The 21,655-nt window shown below is 46.1% G+C and overlaps 1 protein-coding gene across 1 annotated transcript in view; it reads right to left on the bottom strand.

Annotated features, from left to right (window-relative positions):
- Positions 1-12,133: 12,133 nt before the first annotated feature.
- BUB1 (BUB1 mitotic checkpoint serine/threonine kinase) overlaps positions 12,134-21,655 on the bottom strand; it is a 49,357-nt gene continuing 39,835 nt past the window's right edge. The window contains exons 20-25 of the mRNA XM_008167055.4: positions 16,730-16,845; positions 14,665-14,826; positions 14,269-14,426; positions 14,002-14,179; positions 13,189-13,295; positions 12,134-12,433 (exon numbers count right to left, since the gene is read on the bottom strand). Coding sequence (XP_008165277.2) covers positions 12,238-12,433; positions 13,189-13,295; positions 14,002-14,179; positions 14,269-14,426; positions 14,665-14,826; positions 16,730-16,845 — 917 coding nt within the window. The 3' untranslated portion in view covers positions 12,134-12,237. The remainder of the gene's footprint in view (positions 12,434-13,188; positions 13,296-14,001; positions 14,180-14,268; positions 14,427-14,664; positions 14,827-16,729; positions 16,846-21,655) is intronic.

Below are 21,655 nucleotides of genomic sequence, written 5' to 3'. Positions count from 1 at the left end.
GTGTTGTCGGTGAGAACTAACACACAGCGGCCACGTAGGAGATTGAGAAATGCCTGGCACGCCAGGCGCACCGCCATCAGTTCCCGAACATTGATGTGTAGGGCTAGCTGAGGTGCAGTCCACAGGCCCTGGGTATGGTGCTCGTTGAGATGGGCGCCCCAACCCAGAGATGAAGCGTCTGTGACCAGGTGCAGAGAGGGTTGTGGGGCGTGAAACGGCATCCCCTCGCAAACCACATTGTGATCTAGCCACCATGTGAGGGAGGTCAGGACCGAGTTCGGGATTGTGACCACCATATTCAGGCTGTCCCGATGTGGGCGGTATATTGATGACACCCAGGTCTGGAGTGGGCGAAGCCGAAGTCTGGCATGCCTGGTTACGTACGTGCATGAAGCCATGTGACCCAGGAGGGTAAGGCACGACCTCACCGTGGTAGTTGGGAAGGCCTTGAGTCCCTGGATGAGGCTCGTGATGGTGCAAAAGCGATTGTCTGGCAGGACGGCTTGTGCGCGTCTGGAGTCTAGAACCGCACCGATGAATTCTATTCTCTGGGTAGGTTCTAGAGTGGATTTGTCCTTGTTGAGTAGGATACCCAACTTGTTGAATGTGCGCACTATTATGTGGACGTGAGCGCGAACTTGTTCCTTGGTACGACCGCGTACCAGCCAGTCGTCTAGGTACGGGAACACCTGTATCCCTTGCCGACGAAGGTACGCTGCCACAACAGCCATACATTTCGTGAACACTCTTGGGGCCGAGGATAGGCCGAAGGGAAGGACTGCAAATTGATAGTGCACTTTGCTTACTAGGAATCGCAGGAAGCGTCTGTGAGGCGGGTAAATTGCGATGTGAAAGTATGCGTCTTTCATGTCGAGGGCGGCAAACCAGTCTCCAGGATCGAGGGAAGGGATAATGGCCCCCAGAGAGACCATGCGGAACTTCAACTTTACTACGAATTTGTTGAGTCCGCGCAAGTCCAAGATGGGTCGCAGACCTCCTTTGGACTTGGGGATGAGGAAATAACGGGAGTAGAATCCCCTGCCCCTTAATTCCACTGGAACCTCCTCTATGGCCCCCATAGCGAGGAGCGTAGAAACTTCCTGTATAAGAAGTTGCTCGTGAGAAGGGTCCCTGAAGAGGGACGGGGAAGGGGGGGAGGAGGGGGGGATAGAAGAAAACTGGATAGCGTATCCCCTCTCCACCGTGCGGAGGACCCAACGGTCCGAAGTTATAAGGGACCAAGCACGGTGGAAGTGGGAGAGGCGATCCCGAAAGGAGGGGGCTGGATCCTGGGGGATGACTGGGGCGCCGTCCTCGACCGCACCTTCAAAAGTTCTGCCTGGGGCCTGAAGGTGGTCGAGGTGGCCCCTGGTTCTGGCCGGGTTGAGGGCCGGTCCACCTTCTTCTACCACCTCGCCCTCGCCTCCGGGCCGAGTCTTGTCTCTGACGAGGCGGGGGGGGGTAGAAGCGCTGAGGTTGCGGCCTAAATGGCCTGCGCTGGGGGCCCACAACATGCATCCCCAGGGAGCGCATGATTGTTCTCGAGTCCTTGAGGCTCTGCAGGCGGGAGTCCGTCTTATCCGAGAACAATCCATGCCCCTCAAAAGGCAGATCTTGTAGGGTTTGCTGCAGCTCCGGAGGCAAACCCGAAACCTGAAGCCAGGAGATCCTGCGCATAGCGATGCCCGAAGCCAGGGTCCTCGCCGCTGAGTCTGCAATGTCCAAGGAGGCCTGCAAGGAGGTCCGAGCCACCTTCTTGCCCTCCTCTACCATGGCTCCAAACTCTTCCCTGGACTCTTGGGGAATCAACTCCTTAAACTTCCCCATAGAGTTCCAGGAGTTGAAATTGTAGCGGCTCAGTAACGCCTGTTGGTTCGCCGCTCTCAGTTGTAGCCCTCCGGCTGAGTAGACCTTACGGCCAAACAGGTCGAGCCGCTTAGCCTCTTTTGATTTAGGCGCTGCAGCCTGCTGGCCGTGGCGCTCTCGTGCATTCACTGATTCCACCACCAGTGAGCACGGTTGGGGGTGGGTGTACAAGTACCCATAGTCCTTAGAGGGGACAAAGTATTTTCTTTCCACCCCTCTCGCTGTGGGTGGAATGGAGGCAGGAGTTTGCCATATCGTATCCGCATTCGATTGGATCGTGCGGATCAGAGGTAACGCCACCCTCGATGGGGCATCTGCTCCAAGGATGTTCACGATCGGGTCGTGCACCTCCACTATCTCCTCCGCCTGCAGGTCCATATTACGGGCCATCCTACGCAGGAGATCCTGGTGAGCCCGAAGATCTATCGGAGGGGGACCCGTACATGAAGTGCCCGCCACTGCCTCGTCCGGAGAGGAGGAAGAGGATGCCTCCGGTGGTACCGGATCCAAGGGGGGGTCCTGATCCCCTTGCTCTTGGGCCGGGGCATCACCTGCACTTGGGTCCCTGGTGTCGGGTGGCGTGGACACCGAAGCCTCCATGCCTCCTGGCGGAGGCCGAGAGATGGTGGATTCTGGGGCCCTTCTAACCGAGTGACCCGAGCGAGAGGTCGATGGTATTGGAGCCCCTTGTTCTTGGTGATATGCCCACGGGGTCCAAAACGACCAGTGAGATGGTCCATGAGATTGGTCCTCTGCCATCTCCTGCCAGTGGCCGAAATTTTGTTCATCGGCGCGCCCTTGAGGGGGGTATGCCGATCTCGACAAGTCCTCCGAGGAGCGAGACACCGATCTAGACGGCCATGGCGGTGCCGAGAGAGATGAAACCATCCCGGTGGGCTGCGGTGCCGCACGGTGCCGGTCCGGAGATGATCTATCTCCGCGCGGTGCCGGCGATCGGTGCCGGGACCGCGACCGGTGCCGATGACCTCGTCGGTGCCGGGAGTCGGATCTGGACCTCGACGAGGACCTGGAGTATGCCCGGTGCCGGGAGCGACCCCTCGACGTCGAGCGCCGACCGTAGCGGTGCCGAGAACTACGTCTCGACGTTGATCGGTGCCGACGATCATAGCGGTGCCGAGACGTGGAGCGGTGCCGCGAAGTAGATCTTGGCCGCGAGTACGACCGGTGCCGAGACGATATTCGGCGCCGGGACTGCGAGCGGCGTGGGGACCTGCTTCGGGACCTGGACCGGTGCCGAGGTTCCAGCCCTTGTGATGGTGGGCGCATCAAAGCAGGTTTCCCCCTCGACTGGACCGGGCGAGTCAACGGTGCAGTCGGTGCCGGTGGCTGAGGCGGTGCCGGCTCCGTGAGAGCTATTAAGTCTCTCGCCGCCGCGAAGGTCTCTGGAGTCGACGGGAGGCACTGTATCACCGCCGGCCTGGGGGGAGACGCTATTTGCACCGGACTCAACGGCCTCGGCGCCGGAGTCGACGGTGCCGGAGGCAACTGTTTCCGTTGCTCCACCGGTGGACGCGGCTCTACCCCCGACACTGGGGGAGCTGGCGTCTTCGGCACTGATGTCCCCGTCTTATGGGCTTTTTTATGCCCTGGGGATAAGGACCAGCGCCGAGGCACTTGCTGTGTCTGCGGTGCCGACGAGGTCCGGTGCCGGGGAGGCTTGTCTGACGCCACTCGCGTGGTCGTCGCAGCCGGTGCCGCCGGGGCACTGCGCACCGAGGTGCTAGGTGCCGGGGCCTTGCTCGTGGAAGGAGCGTCCGGGCTAAGAGCCGCCTCCATCAGAAGTTGCCTGAGCCGAAAGTCCCGCTCCTTCTTCGTTCTCGGACGAAAGGCCTTACAGATTTTACACTTGTCTGTCTGGTGTGACTCTCCCAGGCACTTCAGACAAGATTCGTGCGGGTCGCTCGTGGGCATAGGTTTAGCGCAGGAGGCGCACAGCTTGAAGCCGGGAGCGTTGGGCATGAGCCCGGCCCCGCGGCCGGGGGAGAAAAGGGGGGAGACGACCCCCTTAACCCCCTGGACTATTTAGAACAACTTTACAACTACTTAACTAACTTACAACAAACTCTAAGACTATAACTATAACTACAACTATGATACAACAAGAAAAGCTAGGGAAAGTGGAGAACAGCTAAGCAGCGCTCCACAGTTCCAACGACCGTCAGGGGCGGTAAGAAGGAACTGAGGGGGCGCCGGGTCGGCTGGGGTATATATTCAGCGCCATGAAGGCGCCACTCTAGGGGGCTCCACAGCCGACCCGCCGGTGTTGCTAGGGTAAAAATCTTCCGACGATCGTGCACGCGGCGCGCACACACCTAATGGAATGGATATGAGCAAGCACTCGAAGAAGAACTTGTAGTTGTTTTCTTTGGTAAATCTTTCTCATTTAAGAGAGCCCGTGTATCATACACTCATCTTTACAGTACCACTGCTCCTCTGCTGTGGTGCACCAATGCAACCTTTATGAGCTGTGCGATGCCCTGATTTGTCTTCGGTGGCCAGCAGCTTAAGAGAAGTTCAGGTCCATAAAGTGCTGCCATTTTGGACCATCCCTGTGGAATGTGCACTATGCAGTTAGGAGCACTGCACCACTGGCCTCTGGTTGGATCCTTCACCTGACATGGAGCCCTCTACTATTAAGTTCACGGCTGTGAATGGCACGCAGAACTAGGATGTCGGCAGATTTATTTCACTTTTATGTCTTTTCCCGAGTGGAGCTTTGCCCCAGTTTCTGAGAGCAGCTGAACGGTCACTGCTTCTCTGAGCTCTTGAATGACCATTCCTGTGTTATAGAAGCATTCCTGATCAAATTGCTGTCAAGCTTTAGCCAAACCTCATCCTTCAGGGTTTCCCAAAACTCGTAATGCACACTGTGTGCTGGGCTCATTATTAACCTTAATGACAGAAACACAGATTGCCAAGTATTACATTCAAACTCAGCTCAGAGGGTTTGAGATGGACACTCCCATATTCTTTCTGTAACACGTCTGTGGCTGCAAGCAATGATTGACAGCTGAATCACACGCATTCAGCACTGGTGATGGAACCCAGGCTACAAACCCGCAAGAGATGCTGCTGTAAAGGAAGGAGAGACGGCGTAGATTGGAGCTGCTGCCTTCAGAGAGGAGCGGTGATACCGTTTGTTGGGGGGGTCCACCCCACAAGGAAGAACGGGGTGTTAGGACAATTGCCAGAGAGTGGCATTGCTCCTTTGCCTGTAGATTCTCTACCAGTTTAACTCAGATGCCTGCCCATCCTAGCCTCACTCTTGCCTTTGGCTGCTTCTGCGCTTGCTGTTTGCTTCACCCTCTAGGAAACTGAAAATAAATTCCCCTTTACAGACATGGCTATATTTGTTGCCATTATTAATTAAATTTCCCAGTGACGTAGGGTATATAAGGTGCTGTCTTTCCCTTCCTAAGGAGACAGGAAATGAGGGAATGCTGTAGGATTTCAAGTCTAGCAGACATTTCAATAATATTGAAAGGAGTTTCTGGTCCTACACCTGCCCTTCAACTCCCCTGACAATCTCTGTGGCATTTTACAGGCCTGTCTCCAGGAGCTGTGTAGGAAAATCCCATACAAATGGGAAACCACACACAAATTGCTGCCAAAACAAGCCAAGTAAATCAGAAGTCTTTCAGTGTCAGAGCTCTCAAAATAGCCATAAAACTCTCCTGACAGGAATGTGATCTCGAAGCTAACAATGTTCTTTTGCTACGGCATTCCTTTGGCCAGCCACAAACTCCAGAGTATTGGTACCCGCAGGAAACGGCTAGTGCTCAGCAGAGACCTGCTCAGTTTTTGTGCTCATTACCTATAGTGTTGAATGTTTACTCAATATTTATAGTACGGATGCCACACCCACAGATTTTAACAATCGCTCCTAGCTTTTGACGTACAGTAGAGGACTACTTAATCTGAGAGGAATTTACCATCCGTCTTGAATTGGTATTCCAGAGCTAAATTGGGGGACTTGACTCTTGCTGAGAACAAGTGTTTTGTATGGAATGACCTGATGAAATGTAAATTTCCCTTCACTTCTTAGGCATAACTCAGAGTGCAACTATAAAGATTATGAACACTGCAGGGTTGTCTGTCTCTCAGTAGAATGGTCAGAAGGAGGATTAACCAAAGGAAAAAGAAGTGTGTGAGGGAAGTGTCCCCCATTCACTCTATCTGGAGTTGTTGCTGCTCAGTTCTAAACCATGGCAAGGACTTCTTAACTTTATAAAAGACACTGTCGGGTTAAAAACATAACTTTAGTATTTCTCTCAGCTAGGATGAGGGAAACACCTTGGCCAGTTCAGTTTCTAACTGAACCTATGTTCTAACTTTCCAATTAAAATGCACATGAGAAATGTTGCAACGTTTGGCTTGCAAATGCTGTAGGTGAAGGTTTTAATAGCTAAACCATCTTCATTAGAATAAAATCAATAAGATTTTATTGGCCATAATTTTTGTAATCTTATTTGTACAAACCCTTAATTCTGAGCCATATTTGACCTGAAAATCTGGATTTTCAGAGGGCAAGATGGCGGGGGAGGAAGAAACTTTTATCGCTCATCTCTGTAAAGTGGATGATTATAATGTGCATACACATGATAATTACAGGGCTCTTGCTGACAAACAGAGGGTAATGATTTTCCTAATAAGAATGTAGGTGATTCAGAAAGAATAAAACTAAATGCTTATGTATTAACTTAACTTAAATGACTCTAATCACCTATGCCATGACTTCTCCGTAAGTTCTGTACTGTGGTGCTCTTAACTCATCTGTGTAAACTGGTAGGCTATTAGAAGCAAGGTGGGGAAGGTAATATCTTCTATTGGACCAACTTCTGTTGGTGAGAGACAAGCTTTCGAGCTACATCAAGTCATCCTGGACCAATACAGCTGCAACACTGTAAACTGGCAAGGATGCCAGATTTCCACCTTGCATTGTGAACTGCTGCTTTGGAATTGGACAATGTCCAGGCTTACGCCACCTTGGCATTTAGCATCTTGAACTATATTTTACAAGTTTGCTCCAAGAATTCTCTAACACATATGACAAAATGTGAGATTAATTTTGATAACTCTGACATCCCCCTACCCTGCCATGCACTGAAACTATCCTTCAAATTAGTGATCCAATACAATTTCTATTTTCTTTGAAAGAAAAGCAGAGAGAGGAGGTATTTCTAACATTCTACCAGACATCTTCCCACTCTGTTGGCGGTTTTGGAATTTCCCAGCTTGCATAACTTAACGCATTCCTTTCTTCAGTTCTTCTTAATTTTATTTACACTTATGCTTTCCCCAAAACTATTAGTGTGTGTTCATACTGGGAAGTTTGCTCCTGAGATCCCACGTTTCCTCACAACAGACGGTGTTTGGGCCAGAGCCTGACTGCTAATTGCATTCTGAAACTTGAAACATTTATCAGGCTCTCACTAATCAGAAGGCTAAACATACCAGCTGGAAGGTGTTGACTGTGAAGCTGGGTTCTTTGCATGTCATGCATAATCACCCTTAATAGATTTTTGTAGGCCCCATTAGACCCTGAGCTATACCTGTGCTAACCCACGACCAAATTGCACCGATATCGTGAGGGCCTAATTTGGTTTTCAGAACCTCCAAATTGCAGAGCAGTTATCATAATCTCTGGATCTGCATGAGATGGGAAGAAATCATGAATGTCACAGCCTGGGTAAGTTTGAGGGACTGGCGTTTAACAAAATCTTATTTAGGAAGTGAGCAAACGCTGAGTTTCTCACCATGTTCTATGGCACTTTTTAAGAATTAGGCTGGACTCAAGAATATATCTTAAAAACTGTCCTATCACCTGGTTTTAAAGTGTCTGTGACACTTTAGCATATTGGCTATTCAGAAACTTCCAAAGCCTTACTCCTGTAAATACCATTGATTTTTAGTAGGTCTCCTCGGGGGGGATCTAATCTATACAAAAAATTGGTGAATGCTTTAATTTTGTTTAAGTACAGTTATAATATAGTATTTTCACTCATTTTAGAGACTTTTTTCCTGTGTATTGCCATTCTTTATCTACTAAAGTCTATAAAGGTTAATATTTAATATATAAATGTAGCTTTCTGGTGCAGAATAGATGCTGTTAAGCTGAGTTTCAGGGGAAGATGAATGATACATTAGACAACTATTTTGCATACAAACCCTCTCAAACTCAGTGTTCACAAGATTATCTTTCCAGTCAGAATAAGAGGGAGAGGATTCTGTTTGTTGTGCCCAAGTTTTTTCCCTCCCAGCTCATCCCCTCCTTGCTCCAGCTTGCCATGAGGGCAGCTGTGCCATCCCACTTTCCAAGAACTGCAGAATGTTATAAATACAGGATTATGAATTCAGTGCAGGGTCAAGCAGGAGGTTGGCGGTGGGCAGAGACGGAATCGTAAGTGATTCCACCTCACACTTAAGTTCCCTCACACTTGCAAATAACAAGAGGTGAATACAGAAAAATGCAGATGAATTGAATTGTCTTGGATTAAATGCTCAATAATGCTTCATTTACCTCAGTGTACATAGCTCTTTATTGAAGTTCTTATTTCAGAAAGCACAGCTTCCCCGTATGCTCAACTCTCCTGGCGCAGAAATCATGGAGTAACAGATTTACAAAGATTAGCCACTAGCGATTAAAATAGTGCCAAATGTGCTTTGCCTGTGGCTTCAGACATGCCACATGGCTCCCGCTGAACTGCATGGCATTTGGCAGACACTGGTAGACGGCCTAACTAGCAGATTTCTTTCGTAGTCAGATTAGATTGTTCAAGTGTATTTTAGAATACTACATTGCTAGTGAAAGCATCTCTAACTTTCCACATCAAGCCAAGTGGATGGCTCAGATTTGGTAATGCTAGTGTTCAGTTGTCAATTGTCTTTCGTTAGTTAGAAGACTATATCCATTCTGTCAAAATCTTGTCTTTGCCTTTGTAGATTGAGACTGATATGAAAACAATAAATGCAGAGGTTGCAGAAGAAGTTACTGCTACTCCTGATGGGACAGCGAACCTGCCTCTGCAAGAGAATATAACAATACAAGCAGGTATTCCTTAAACTCTTCTTCAGACTTTTCCCATGACACAAATTCTGACCGCAGTATGTCAGAGTGTAGACAATATTGCAAAATAAGCACAGATTATTTTTAATTGCTTTTGATCTTTTTCGCTTGTTTTTTAAGTCTTAAATTTGAGGTCTCTGGGCATGCATGTTTTGCTATAGTTGGATTTTTTGAGCTTCCTGTTTATTTAAAAGACCAGGCCCGTTTTTGTATTTATAATTAAGATACTCTTACATATAACGCAAAGTGCATGTGGGTGCTTTAGATACTTATTCCAGTTACATACTGCAGCCACATTTTCACTTATTGCAGAAGCAAAAATGTAGAACAATCTTTCCAAAAATTCTTGCTCCCCATGAAGGTAAAAATGACTACCCTAACTCCTTTCTATTGACATAGGACAAAAGGTGTCACTCCTTATGCTGGAAATGTATTCCAGGCAACAAGCTCTGTAAAATGTACTAAGAAAGCATCAATATCTTATGCGGGAGCATAATGATTTAAGAATCCAATGCAAGAGTCCACAAAGCATTCTGCATATTTTTACATTCCAGAGGGTGATGCCTTGGTAACCTCAGTGCAAGCCCTCTGCCAGCAGGCTGCATTTGTGTTGTGTGCTAGCAAATTGGTAATCTTTGTAATTTGCCCTTTAGTGAAGCAATAATTTCTCTTCTAAATTCTATGTTCTAATTACAGGCTGCAAGGGAATTCTTACTACAACTAATTAAGTTTCAATTTGCAAACTCCACAATACAGTGGAAAATGAGGCGGGTAGAGAGGCTCCTAAATAGAGGAGGGGCTACAGCCGTTAAGGTACAAAACAGAAATGAAATAGACGAGACAAACAGAAGGACAAAAGATAAATAGTGGTGAGGAGGGAATGCACATCCTTTGAACAGTCTCCTACGAAAACAGTGAAAGCCTCCTTTCTGGAGGCATTTGAGACTAGACCTGCTGAAGAGCTAGCAAAATACTGTAGGTCAGTGGTTCTTCTGTCAGTAGAATCGAGCGTTTTGAACAAAGCAAGCAATGGAGGGCTGCAGTGTTGAAAGGGAAGGTGGTGCCCATAAAACTTTGTTCTCCCTTTGCTGGCAGAGGTTGGGCTAGATGTGAAATAGGTTACCCTTCACATATCTAATTAAGATTCTAGTGACTGACTTTACTTTTTTTCCCTCAGGCTTTCTGTGAGTTTGGCGAGGCAAGATTGCTAGAATAAGCGTGCAATTTGAGTCATGTTGCTGCATAATAGTTACAAATGTGACTAAAATTCCCATAACATTCTAAGTTATCAATTAGTAGCCTGTGTCAGTTATGTTCTCCTCTCCCCAGGCCATATCGGCTCCATCCTACTTCCCTCTAAAATTGTAGGAAGCCTTCTGCTTGCCACAATTTGTCTTCAGCCCAGTAGTGCTGTCAGCCCTGGAACAGGAGACTTCTACCTGGAGCTGCCACTGGCTTTCTGAACTCTACCTCTCTTGGTTCTGTGTGATGTGGGAGCTGGAGCTGGGTATCAGATGGCAGTATAAGTCTAAAAGCAGGGAAAGGGTGGTCTGATGAACAGGATGGGCATCCCAAACTGTCACAAATCCATTTCCCTGTCACAGCACCTGTAACGGGAACTCACCATAAAGCTTCTGGACAAGAAAGTGTGCTGGGGTAAAGTAGTGATTGTCTCTACACCGGTCATTGTCTGTAGGTGAATGGCTAGCTGGAGAATCAAGTGCTCTTAACCCAGCCAGTCACTGACTGGGCAATGCCCTCCCTCGAGGTCACTGTTCTACTCTGAAGCACAGAAGTGATAATGTGCAGCACATGGTGTCCTGGACACTGTTTCAGTCTCCCAGCAGTGTATAAAGATCAGCACAGATTCCAGCCGGAAAGCAGGGTGTTCTCATTGTTTAAACCTTTATGCTACAGTAGCAGGGAACACTTTCTTCTTATTTCAAGCCCTGTATGACATAGGTCAGAAAGCTTACCGCCTGCTTCAGGTCCTACAGGTCTCTGAGGCTGAGCAAACAAAAGGAAGCAGAAGGTCTGCATCAGCATGTTGCGTGCACTATTGTCTCAAGCTCCTGAGGAAAGCTACATTAAATAGTAACTCTTTCAGAGTTAATTGTAAAGCAGGGTCTGTCTAAGCTTGCCAGTCTTCTGGGTTATGGTGTAGCCTCTATTCACTGGCATCCAGCCTATTAGGGAGCAGCAGTGTCACTACTTTGCATACCATTCCTTTCAGTAAACAAGTGTTCTGACGGCTGGAGATGCTGTGTTTCTGGTGAGCTCAGGTTTGGAAACACGTGACCTTCTACAAAAGAACACAGCGTTTAATTACATCTCCAAGCATGATGGAAGTACAATTCTTTTTTTGTTCCTAAAGTGGCAATGGTAACACCTAATGTCTCTGCCTCTGAGCAGCAGCTACCAGATAAAGAATCTTGGCCTCTTCACTAAGCTTCACAGGCACAATTACAATTCCTGTGCAGAGAGCTGGTCCAGAATTCTAAGCAGTTCTGACCAGAAGCCTTAACTTCACACGAGGATAGACGTTAATCTATTCTGGATAAATTCCTGCATTGTCAGAGATGATATTAAATCCAGTTATTATGTTGCACGCCACAGTTTTTCAGGTCAGATTTGCTTTCTTTATAAAAAAAGGCCTATTTTAAGCTATTTGAATGGGCATTACAGCCTTGTCAGACACTCTAAAAGGGATTCCAAATAGGAAACATTTTGTTTCAGGTCAAAGTAGTTCTCTGGCCTATGTTATGGAGGTCAGTTGATGATCACAATGGTCTCTTCTGGCCATGGAATCTATGAACTGGTTGGGCCTTTCTTCCATTTGTCCATAATGAACCCAACTAGTCATGATGACTGGTCTCAAAGCAGCCACTACCTTCCATCTGTTTATCAGTTCATCTTTATGCATCATGTACCCAATATGATGTAACTATTATGGAAAATATACCTTGTGGTAGAAAAAAAAATCATTGTTTTTGAAAGCAGAGGAGGTTTTACTACTGCTGCATGAGACCTCCAGCTGGTCTCCCACATTGAAGTCCGCCAAAGTAACTTTAAACATTCAAGTTAGAATTTCCTAAAAAGTCATGTAGCTTGTGTAGATTAGTTTCTTCATGACAGTAGAGGCAAATATTCAAGTTGTCAAGGACAAAGTTCACTCAAAGATCAGTAGCAAACCAAGTGTATTTTGAAAAGACATGACATTTAAAAAGTATATGTAGAAAGCTTCTCTCCATAGTAAGAGAAACAGAAGTCTTTAAATTCAAGGCTTATTTTCGTGAACGTTTGTTTTCTATGAGCAACACCACAAGCCGGTTACGAAGGAACTTTATTTCCTTAGCATACGACTTTTGGAATAAGTCTCTTAGCTTTTTGCGTAAAGCTCCCAAAGATGGAAGGTGATGGCAGTCCGGTATGTTCAGGAGGCTGCAGAAGAACTCATTCCACAATTCTGCATTAGGAATCCTAGAAGAGAAAAACAAGCACTTCATTACAGCATCAGCATATCAAGACTGTTCTCAATATATTTAGTTTCAGTTGACCTGCTCAGTACACTTATTCCAGTTACAGCAAACAAGTAAGTTACCTATACATAGAGAAACCCATTGTAATAGGAAGAAACAAGTGTATTGTCTAGTCATTCAGTGGCAACAAGTACAACTGTTCTGTTATCGTACTTGACTATGTAGTTGAATTTCTTTCTAGCCCCCCTCTCCCCATAGAGTGTATTGCCTTCTTAAATAGGCCAATGTTTTCATCCCCCCAGGAACTTCCAACCCAGGGCATTTGTGGACCTTACTCCTTAGACAAGATAATGCAATTTAACTAAGCAACATGTTACAAAGGAGCCAGTCAAACTTGCTGACTAATGTACTGTCATGTGTTAAGCCTATTTGTTGTAAATTTTCCTTAACTTCTTGGAATCTGGCACGTCCACTGCTGAAAAGCAGTTTGTGCCAGAAAGGCTTCCTGCATCAAGTACAATGCCTCCTCCAGCAGCATGTGTGCGTATGAACTTGCCACACTTCAGCTTGGAATCGTGGGTTTTAAATCATCAGGAGGGTAACTAAGACACTTTAAAAGCTAATTCTATGTTATCAGCTTCCCCAGAACTGGGTGTAGAAGATAAATCTCTCTAGCCATCTAAAACGAGTAGTTTTAGCTGCATTTTATAAAAAGGTTCTCCTGAGGAGCTCCCCTTAAGATGCAGTGAGACCAACCTTCTGAAGACTCCTTCAGTTTTCCAGATCCCTTCTTCATTTCTCACCCTCATGTAGGTGCCAAAGAGCATGCAGTATATTGTTCCAGCAATTCCAAAGTAATCAGTCTAAAAAGAGAGAGATGTGTCTATTGTGAAGAAGTCCAGATTAATGATTTAGCATTATTACTTAAAAGGTGATCTGAAAACTCATGCTGCTCAAGTATTTTGTGGAACATATTTTCTTGATACCTTATGATTTCAGCTGGACAAGTCATGTGAGCAGAAGTTGCAGGATCAGGCCTTCATATAACAATAGTTGTGATCTTAGTTATCAGTGGAAGTTACAGCAGAAAGAAATGCAAACCTGTTTTGCTACGTCCATGCAGAATCCTGCCTATCAAGTTTAAGTGCTGGACTCATATCAGATGGCCAGAATTTAATCACCTAGGCCTGGATCCACAAAGAGACTTAGGCATCGCAACATTGAGCATCATGGCACCTAATGTTTAGGCACCTAGAGAGGGGGGTTAAAAAACCTCAAACAAATCCAAAATCCCACATAAACATTACAATCCACGAAACCTGAGTTTAGCATCTAGGCTCCCTATACAAGGCATCCCGACGCCTACAATGGGGTGGAAGTGCACATGCTCAGAGGCAGAAACGTAGAGCTGAGTGAGTTTAGGCACCAACAGGGTTTGGCAGGGGTTTTGTGGATTGCAGGGAGCCTAAAACTGGGACTTAGACTCCTAAATCTGTGATTTAGGAGCCTATGTACCTTTGTGGATTGGGGCCCAAGTGCTCAGATTATTACATCTATGTAATCTCATACCTGGTAGTTCCATGGTTTCTGTGTCAGCATTTCAATGCACTGAAATCCAGATGTCTCACACTTTCCTGTAAACGCAGTTCCTTCAGGAAAGAGTTTCAGGTCTATACTTTGACCCAAGTCAATGACTGTCAGACCATGAGAGAGACTGTCTATGTCACAGGTGTCATTATCCAAAAGCCTGCAGTAAATGAGTAAATGATTGCCACGTAATTATTAAAACCACAATACAAAAGGATAGTAGTTTTGGTGCTAAAGGGAAATACTTGCCTTTCTCCAAGTATGAAGTTATCAGGTTTAATGTCACCATGAATGATTCCACAGTTATGGAGCTCTTCCACCATGTATAGAATTTTTACAGCAAAATAGATTACTAGTGCTTGAGGCATCAATTTTTCAGGAAGCTTTTTGTAAATATTTATGGTATTCTGTAAACAAAGATATGGGGAAAGGAAAAGAGACAGAATGTCAACCACACCGAAAGATAGCTTTACATAATATACATTGTAGCTCCATATTTGCAAAACAGAGTAGTGGAAAATAAACCTACAACAAGTGTTTTTGTAAAGCAAAGAGGAACAATGGATTACTATGCATTGCAATGTATTTCAGTTCCTAAAAGGTTACAAATATACCTCTTCAGACCACAAGTCTTAGTGCACCTACCAGTAAAGTGCCATAGTTGTATAGCTCACCAACTAATATACTTCCATTTTGGAAGAAGTGAGCAGAATAAAACTGGATGTAGAGATGTCGCACACTTGGTTTAAGCCTCTCCATCAGCTGAGATGCTATATAGAACTCCCAAGGGCTTGCAGGCTTCTGCACCTGTAATCAAACACTCCATATTAAATGGTGATATAATCCAATAGGTTTATCTAGTAAATTGAAGGAAGATGGGAAAATCTTCCCATATAATTACAGTGACCTGAATGCTTGTGCATTTTTCTTTTCACACTAGATTGAGATCCCGTTGTGGCGTGGGAAGTCTGGGGTGGGGAAAGAGGCCTGTTATGCCTTTGAGAAACCTCTTCGTAGTTGGGCGGGAAAAACCTGAATACCCTTGCTGTTAAGTGTACTTAGGATATACCCTGTCATGGGAAATCCCCAGACAGGGGCCCAAAGAAAAGAACAAAATCTAAAATAAAGGGTTGGGGTTTTTTAGAAGTAATCTCTTTATCCCTTTCTTTCTTTTTGTTAAAGCAAAGCTCCAAAAGGTAGCTAAAAACTAACAATTCTAAAGAAGTTAACAATCCACTAATGGACAGCTAAAGCTGCACCTCTAGCCAGGGACGGTTGGGACGGGTTTGTGTGCACAGCACTGGATAGCCTCGTGGCAGAGCATGAGGGGTTGCAGCACATGCGCGGGGCGAAGGGACACTGCTACTGAAGTGCTCTGATTAGCAGTGCAGGGACACAGACACACCTACAGTGGAGCACCCATAGGGACACTGCTCAAAGAAGAATGTTTGTTTAGGCTAATTCACTACTTCCACCTTGCTGAGATTTAATGCCCTGCGATGGCAGGATCTTGGTGCACCTTAGTCCTTCCATTCTCTGCCTGGTGGTGTTGGTGGCCTGTGATATACAGCATGTCAGACTAGGTGATCTAGAACTTTCCAGCCTTGAACTCTATGACTGATCTTGAAAAAGTGCTCCAACCATTCAGCTCACAGCAATATGATTGCCTATATGGTTAGAAGCTTATTTCTATATAGATTGTCTTTTATTTAAAATAAGATTAAAATTGGCATTTAAGCCTACTGCAGGCAGTACACATCTTGCTTAAAGTGACAATTTATGACAAACAGCCATAGAGGAGGCTAGTACAACACTAGAAACCCAATTTCCACTTCACATTGAGTACTAGAGCCAAGGAATCTATGTACTTAAACCACTATCAGGTAAAAAAAATAATCACATTTAAAAACTTGGTTTTCTCATTCTTTGAAGTAGACGGTACAGAGAAGAGCTAAACAAACAAAACAAAAAAGTATTCAAGGGCTGGAAAAATGCCTTACAGTGAATTACGGGAACTCAATTGTTTTCATTTATCAGAAAGATTGAGAGCTGTCTTGATTAGCACCTAAGTATATTCACAGGGAAAAAATACCAGGTATTGGAGGGCTCTTTAACTTCGTGGTGAAAGGCATAACAAGAACCAATGGCGGGAAACTGAAGACAGACAAAGTCCATTTAGAGCAATTGTTCTCAACCTTTGCAGACTACTGTACCCCTTTCAGGAGTCTGATTTGTCTTGTGTACCCCCCAAGTTTCACCTCACTTAAAAACTACTTGCTTAAAAATACAAAAGTGTCACAGCACACTATTACTGAACAATTGCTTACCCTTCCATTTTTATCGTATAATTATAAAATAAACCAATTGGAATATAAATATTGTATTTACATGTCAGTGTATAGTATATAGAGCAGTATAATCAAGTCGTTTATATGAAATTTCAGTTTGTGCTGACTTCGCTAGTGCTTTTTATGGAGCCTGTTGTAAAATTAGACAAATATCTAGATGAGTTGATGTACCCCCTGGAAGACCTCTGCATACCCTGAGGGGTACGTGTACCCCTGGTTGAGAACCACTGCCTTAGAGGTTAGGCACTTTAAGGAATCCACTTAGTTACACATCTCAGACTACTGGTTGAATTACTAAGGGACCTCAGCGAAGCCAGCTCTAAAAGTTATATGACAAGCTATTCAGAACCAAAGCCACTTACCTTTAATATTACTTTCTGGTTATTTTTAGGGTTATTTGTATCCAGGACAGAAGCCTGATAGACATGAGCAAAAGCCCCTTCTCCAAGTAAGCACTCCACATGGAATGAGTTAGGACCTTTGGCAGTTTAGGAAGGAGATGAAAGATACAATAAATTAATGAGTTCTAGTTACAAAGCTTCCTCTTCAGCAAAGCTTTCTAGACAGAATGAACTGGCCAAGCACATTACAACAGCACTGTACGTTATTGCTTTGGTGTGTTATAAACACCTTTACTGTCGTACTCGGTGACCCTCAGGCTGTGTAACAAACAGGTATTAAATAAGTTTAAAATCTCAGAAGCTCCATGGCACCCTCATATTGCAATCACTATCATGCTTTCTAGTAGGTGTGTGGCAATTTTCTCCAAAAAAAGGCCATAATTTTGGAGTTTAGTGTACCCGCCTGTAGCGGGATGGCCACCCGCTCCAGCCCTGACAGGGTTAAAACTAGCCTGGGGAGAGGAGGGCTGGGAGAACAGCCCAGGCTGAGTGGGAAGCAGGCTCAGTAGGGGCCATGCCCCAGTCAGGGCACAGCTGGCCTGTATAAGAGGCTGGGAGCCAGGAGCTCAACAGTCTCTCTCTGCTTGTAGAGAGAGAAGGGCCTGGCTGCAAGGGAGCTGAGCAGGGTACTGGGAGTGGAGCAGGGCTGGGGGAAGGCCAGAGAAGCTGAGGAGCTCCAGCCTGGAAAACCCCCAGGCTGCGGGCCTAGCTGCGGGCCTAAGACCAGTACTGGGGCTGCGGCGGGGCAGCCCAGCTATAGAGAGAGGCAGTAGGTCCAATCCAATCTTACCTGTGATGAGTGGCATGTACTACAGTCTGCCCCAGGGAGTGGGGCTAGATGGTGACTGGCAGTAGCCGTACACGGAGGCGAGGTGGGGTTAGTAGGTGGGGGTTCCCCTGTGGGCGGGAGACCCTGAGACTGAGGGATTCTGCAAGGGGGGGCAGAAACCCAGTGAAGGGGCACCGGGGTCCTGGGAGGGACACAGGGGCCAGAGTGAGGTAAGGCAGATCACCGGCCTGCAAAGGGCGCTCCTGGCTGGAAAATGAGCTAATTCCAGAGGATGGCCAGCAGGAGGCGCCACAGGGGTGAGTCCAACCCTACACACATCCACATCATATATCACTTGCAAGCTTATTTTATGTATGTTTAGAGACAGTATGATGCGGAGCTGTCAAGGGGTGCTGTAAACAAGGTGAAACAATGGTATCCAAAATGAGTTTCATTGTTTGCAGTTCCAGAAATATTGCAATGTGACTATGTCTACAGTTTTTACTGCTTAATTTCAACACCTTAAGGTGGTGTTTTATTGGTCAAAGCTACCATATGACAATGTATGAAGAGATTTTTTTTACTGGTTTTGCATGGACAAGTATTCTCCCCCCGACCCCACCCCCGAAATAATGCACCTGTTTAGCATGTGGCAAAAAATGGCAAATAGCAGCATTTTGCAGTATACCAACATGAAATATTTTCACGTGGCATATTCTTAATTGTTGAAGTGTCTCACTAGTGATTATAAGTTATCCATATTTGCAGCTGAAGTTTGTTAACAAGATCAGTCTGGCACTGAAAGTTGTGCACCAGTAGCAGCAAATTGTATTGCATAGTCCAAAATATGTATATCGTTAGTATATATGAAGTGATGAGATTTTGCTGTATGGTTGTTACTGAAATATGTTGTAAGTTTGAGAGTCTCCACTGCTAGTTCTCCAGTGACAACAAAGGAGATGATCCACTCCCCGGAGGGTGTTAAATGACCATTAATCAGCAGGGGAATTGTGATCAAGGGATTTACAATGCTGTAAGAGGACTGGGCAAGCATCATACAAAAGGAGGATGGCTCAACTCTGACTCAGCAAAGCCCACCAGGACTGGTCTGGGCTGGTGTCGTCCAGGCACATGGGCTGAGGATATAAAATAGGGGACAGTGGCATCACGCTTTTGCCATTCTCCTTCCCCACTTACACTGGAAGCAACAAGAACGCTGGGAAGACAAAGACTTGAGACTGGTCCCAGGCTCAAAGGGGAAGCTTGTGTACTAAGAACTATAATCTACCCGCAGCATTGAGTGAGTTGAGAATAATTGCTTGATCCAAATATTGCCTAGTCTAATAAGGCTTCAGATTTAGATTGTACACTTACTTTTTATTTTCTTTGGTAATTATCTCTGACCTTTTGTGCCTATCACTTATAATCTATCTTTCTGTAGTTAATAAATCTGTTTTACATTTTACCTAAAATAGTGTGTTTTGCTTGAAGTGCTTGAGAAATCTCAGCTCAGTTTACAAAGGCTGGTGTGTGTCCTCTCCACATTTGAGGGAGGGGTGGACTGGGTAATAAACTTACACTGGTCAGGCTTCTGACCAGGGCAAGACGGTACAGCCCTGGGGTACAAGGCTGGAGGCTTGGGAGATTTGCTGCTGCCTTTCTCTGTGTGATTCGTGAATGGCTCAGGGAGCATTCATGCAATCTAGCTGGGTATGGAGCTCCCCATGCTGTTGTATTGAGTGATAACAGGGCGGGAAGGGTTTGATGCTTGTCACTAGCAAAGCACTGTGTGGGACAGGGAGAGTTAAGGAGGCACAGGGGTCCCACAGTCCCAGGTTATACCCTGGGGATTCCATCATACTTGTGCACAATGAAAAATGGTGGTGGTAATTCTAACAATATACTTTGGGAATTTTACTTCATATGGTGTAACTTCCACATAGACATGGAGGATACAAGCCCCTTGAAGCTTACATCAAAGAGAAAAGACTCTCCACAAATATTGAAAAAAATCTACACTACCTCATTTACAGTGTCGCAGCTAAATCAGGGTAGTCTTCCAGTGAAGACACTCTAAGCTGATGGGGGAGACCTCTTCCGTCGACGTAATAACTCTTGCCTCTGCGAGAGGCAGTCTTGGCAGGAAAAGCTCTCCTGCTGACACAGCGCTGTCTACACCGGCGCTTAGGTCGGTCTAGCTTACATTCACACCCCTGAACGACACAAGTTATACCGAAGAAATTCATAGTGTAGACATAGCCTTAGTCACCCAACGGGACCCATCCCTTTGTCCCTTTTCCATGCTGATGGAACAATGAGAAGAACAAAGCTGAATTAGGCCCTCTGCTGGAAGCTCAAGCTGAAAGAATCCATAAGCTAAGAGTATGTAACAGAGAAACCACAGCATAGATCAGAGGTGCCAGGGCTGCCATACAAACGATGGCTGGAGACAAATGTCATACATTAGATCAGTGGTGGATTAGCCACTGGGCCAATGGGGGCTCATGCCTTGGCCAACTGGGGAGCCCCGAAAAAAATCTGCTACTGCCAGCTGAAGGCCCCCCGGCTCCTGACCCCGTTGGAAGCTACTGGGCGGAGGACTCTCCAGCAACCCCCACCCATTCCGGGAAGAAGCCGTGGAGCGCCAGGGAAACCCCCAGTGCCCGGACATGGCCCTGGGACTGGAGGAGCTCTCACTCCCCACTGTGGCCCGGGGCCATGGCACAGGGACAGAGTTTCTCCCGTCTTGTGGCCACAGTGGGGGCAGAAAGGAGCAAAAGGGGTTGTGGGGCTGTGAGGGGACGGACGCTGGGTGGAACAGGGCTGGGGCCCAGGGGAAGGGGCAGAAAGGGGTGGAGCTGTGGGCAGGGCCACAGGAAGGCAGAAGGAACAGGGGCGGGGCTGCAGGCGGAAGCACTGGGGAGGGGCAGGGGCCCAAGAAACCTTAATCTGCCTCTGCATTAAAAGAATTGGCTGTTGAATACTTGAGGCAGGTCCTACCAGGATTTCAGAAAGCTAATTCCACAATCAAAGTCTTTGACAGATATGACAACAGTAACTGAAAACTAGAGAAAGACAGTGCTGGACAGGATTTAAGGTTGGACACAAGAAATGCCCTGTGCCTTCATGGAAAAAAGTTTCTAAACATGGTATCTAACAAGCAATCGCGTGTAAAATTCTTCTGTGAATATATGGCTCAAAAGGCAACAGAGTGTAGGAGCACAATCAAACACAAATACTCCTTGCTGGAGGCTTTTTTAGTGGCGAAGTAGCAAAGTCCATCTCCAGAACAGGCACCGAAGAAGCCCAAGATTTGTACAGTACTCAAGATGAAACGGATACAAGGATGCTTCTGCATGCTGTGTGCCTCAATATGGCTTTTGGGTCTCTTGGTATCAAAGATATCATAATAATTAGGTCTCCCGATACAGATATGTTGGTCTTCGCTGCTCACTATTTTCCAAAAATGGAACATATAGAGAACAAATGGATTGAAAACATGCACCATTAGCAGCACATTTAACAAGCATCGCTTCATACCTATGTATGCAATTTGGGATACACTCACTCATGACTTCTGCAACATAGTTCCTACTGTATACTCATTAATAGGGTATGAAGGGGGGAAATCTGTGTTTTAATATGCTGTCAAAACAAAAGGAGCTTACCACTTCAGAGATCTTGACAAACTGGGAGTGATGGACAAGCTGCAATTTCTGCAGCAAGGAAGTTGGTAGCAGTGCTGTATGATCAGACTGAGAAAGAAAAGGAGACCCACAGAGACTTGAATTGCTTGCACCGCAATCTACCCATCAACAAGGACAAGTCACTGGCCTAACTTCCACCATGCAAGGACGGTTTTGAACAGCATGTCAAAAGAGCATCTTGGAAAACAAAGATTTGGATGTCTTCGCACATAGGTAAACCTGATATTGGATCATCATTGCAACACAGATGGAAAAGTGTAGATGACAAACTACTTCCTGTATTCTTCCAGGCCCAAAGTCATCTGAGCTTCTAGAAGACCTTATTTGTTCCTGTACCAGTAGGGGCCACTGCACAATCAACTGCATCTGTAGTCAGAACAATCCTACTTGCACAGAAATGTGTACATGCTA

The sequence above is a fragment of the Chrysemys picta genome, chromosome 3 (assembly GCF_011386835.1).
Source record: "Chrysemys picta bellii isolate R12L10 chromosome 3, ASM1138683v2, whole genome shotgun sequence".
Lineage (NCBI taxonomy): Eukaryota > Metazoa > Chordata > Testudines > Emydidae > Chrysemys > Chrysemys picta.
The sequence above is the reverse complement of the archived record's forward strand: the minus strand, read 5'-3'. Positions and strand labels throughout refer to the sequence as shown.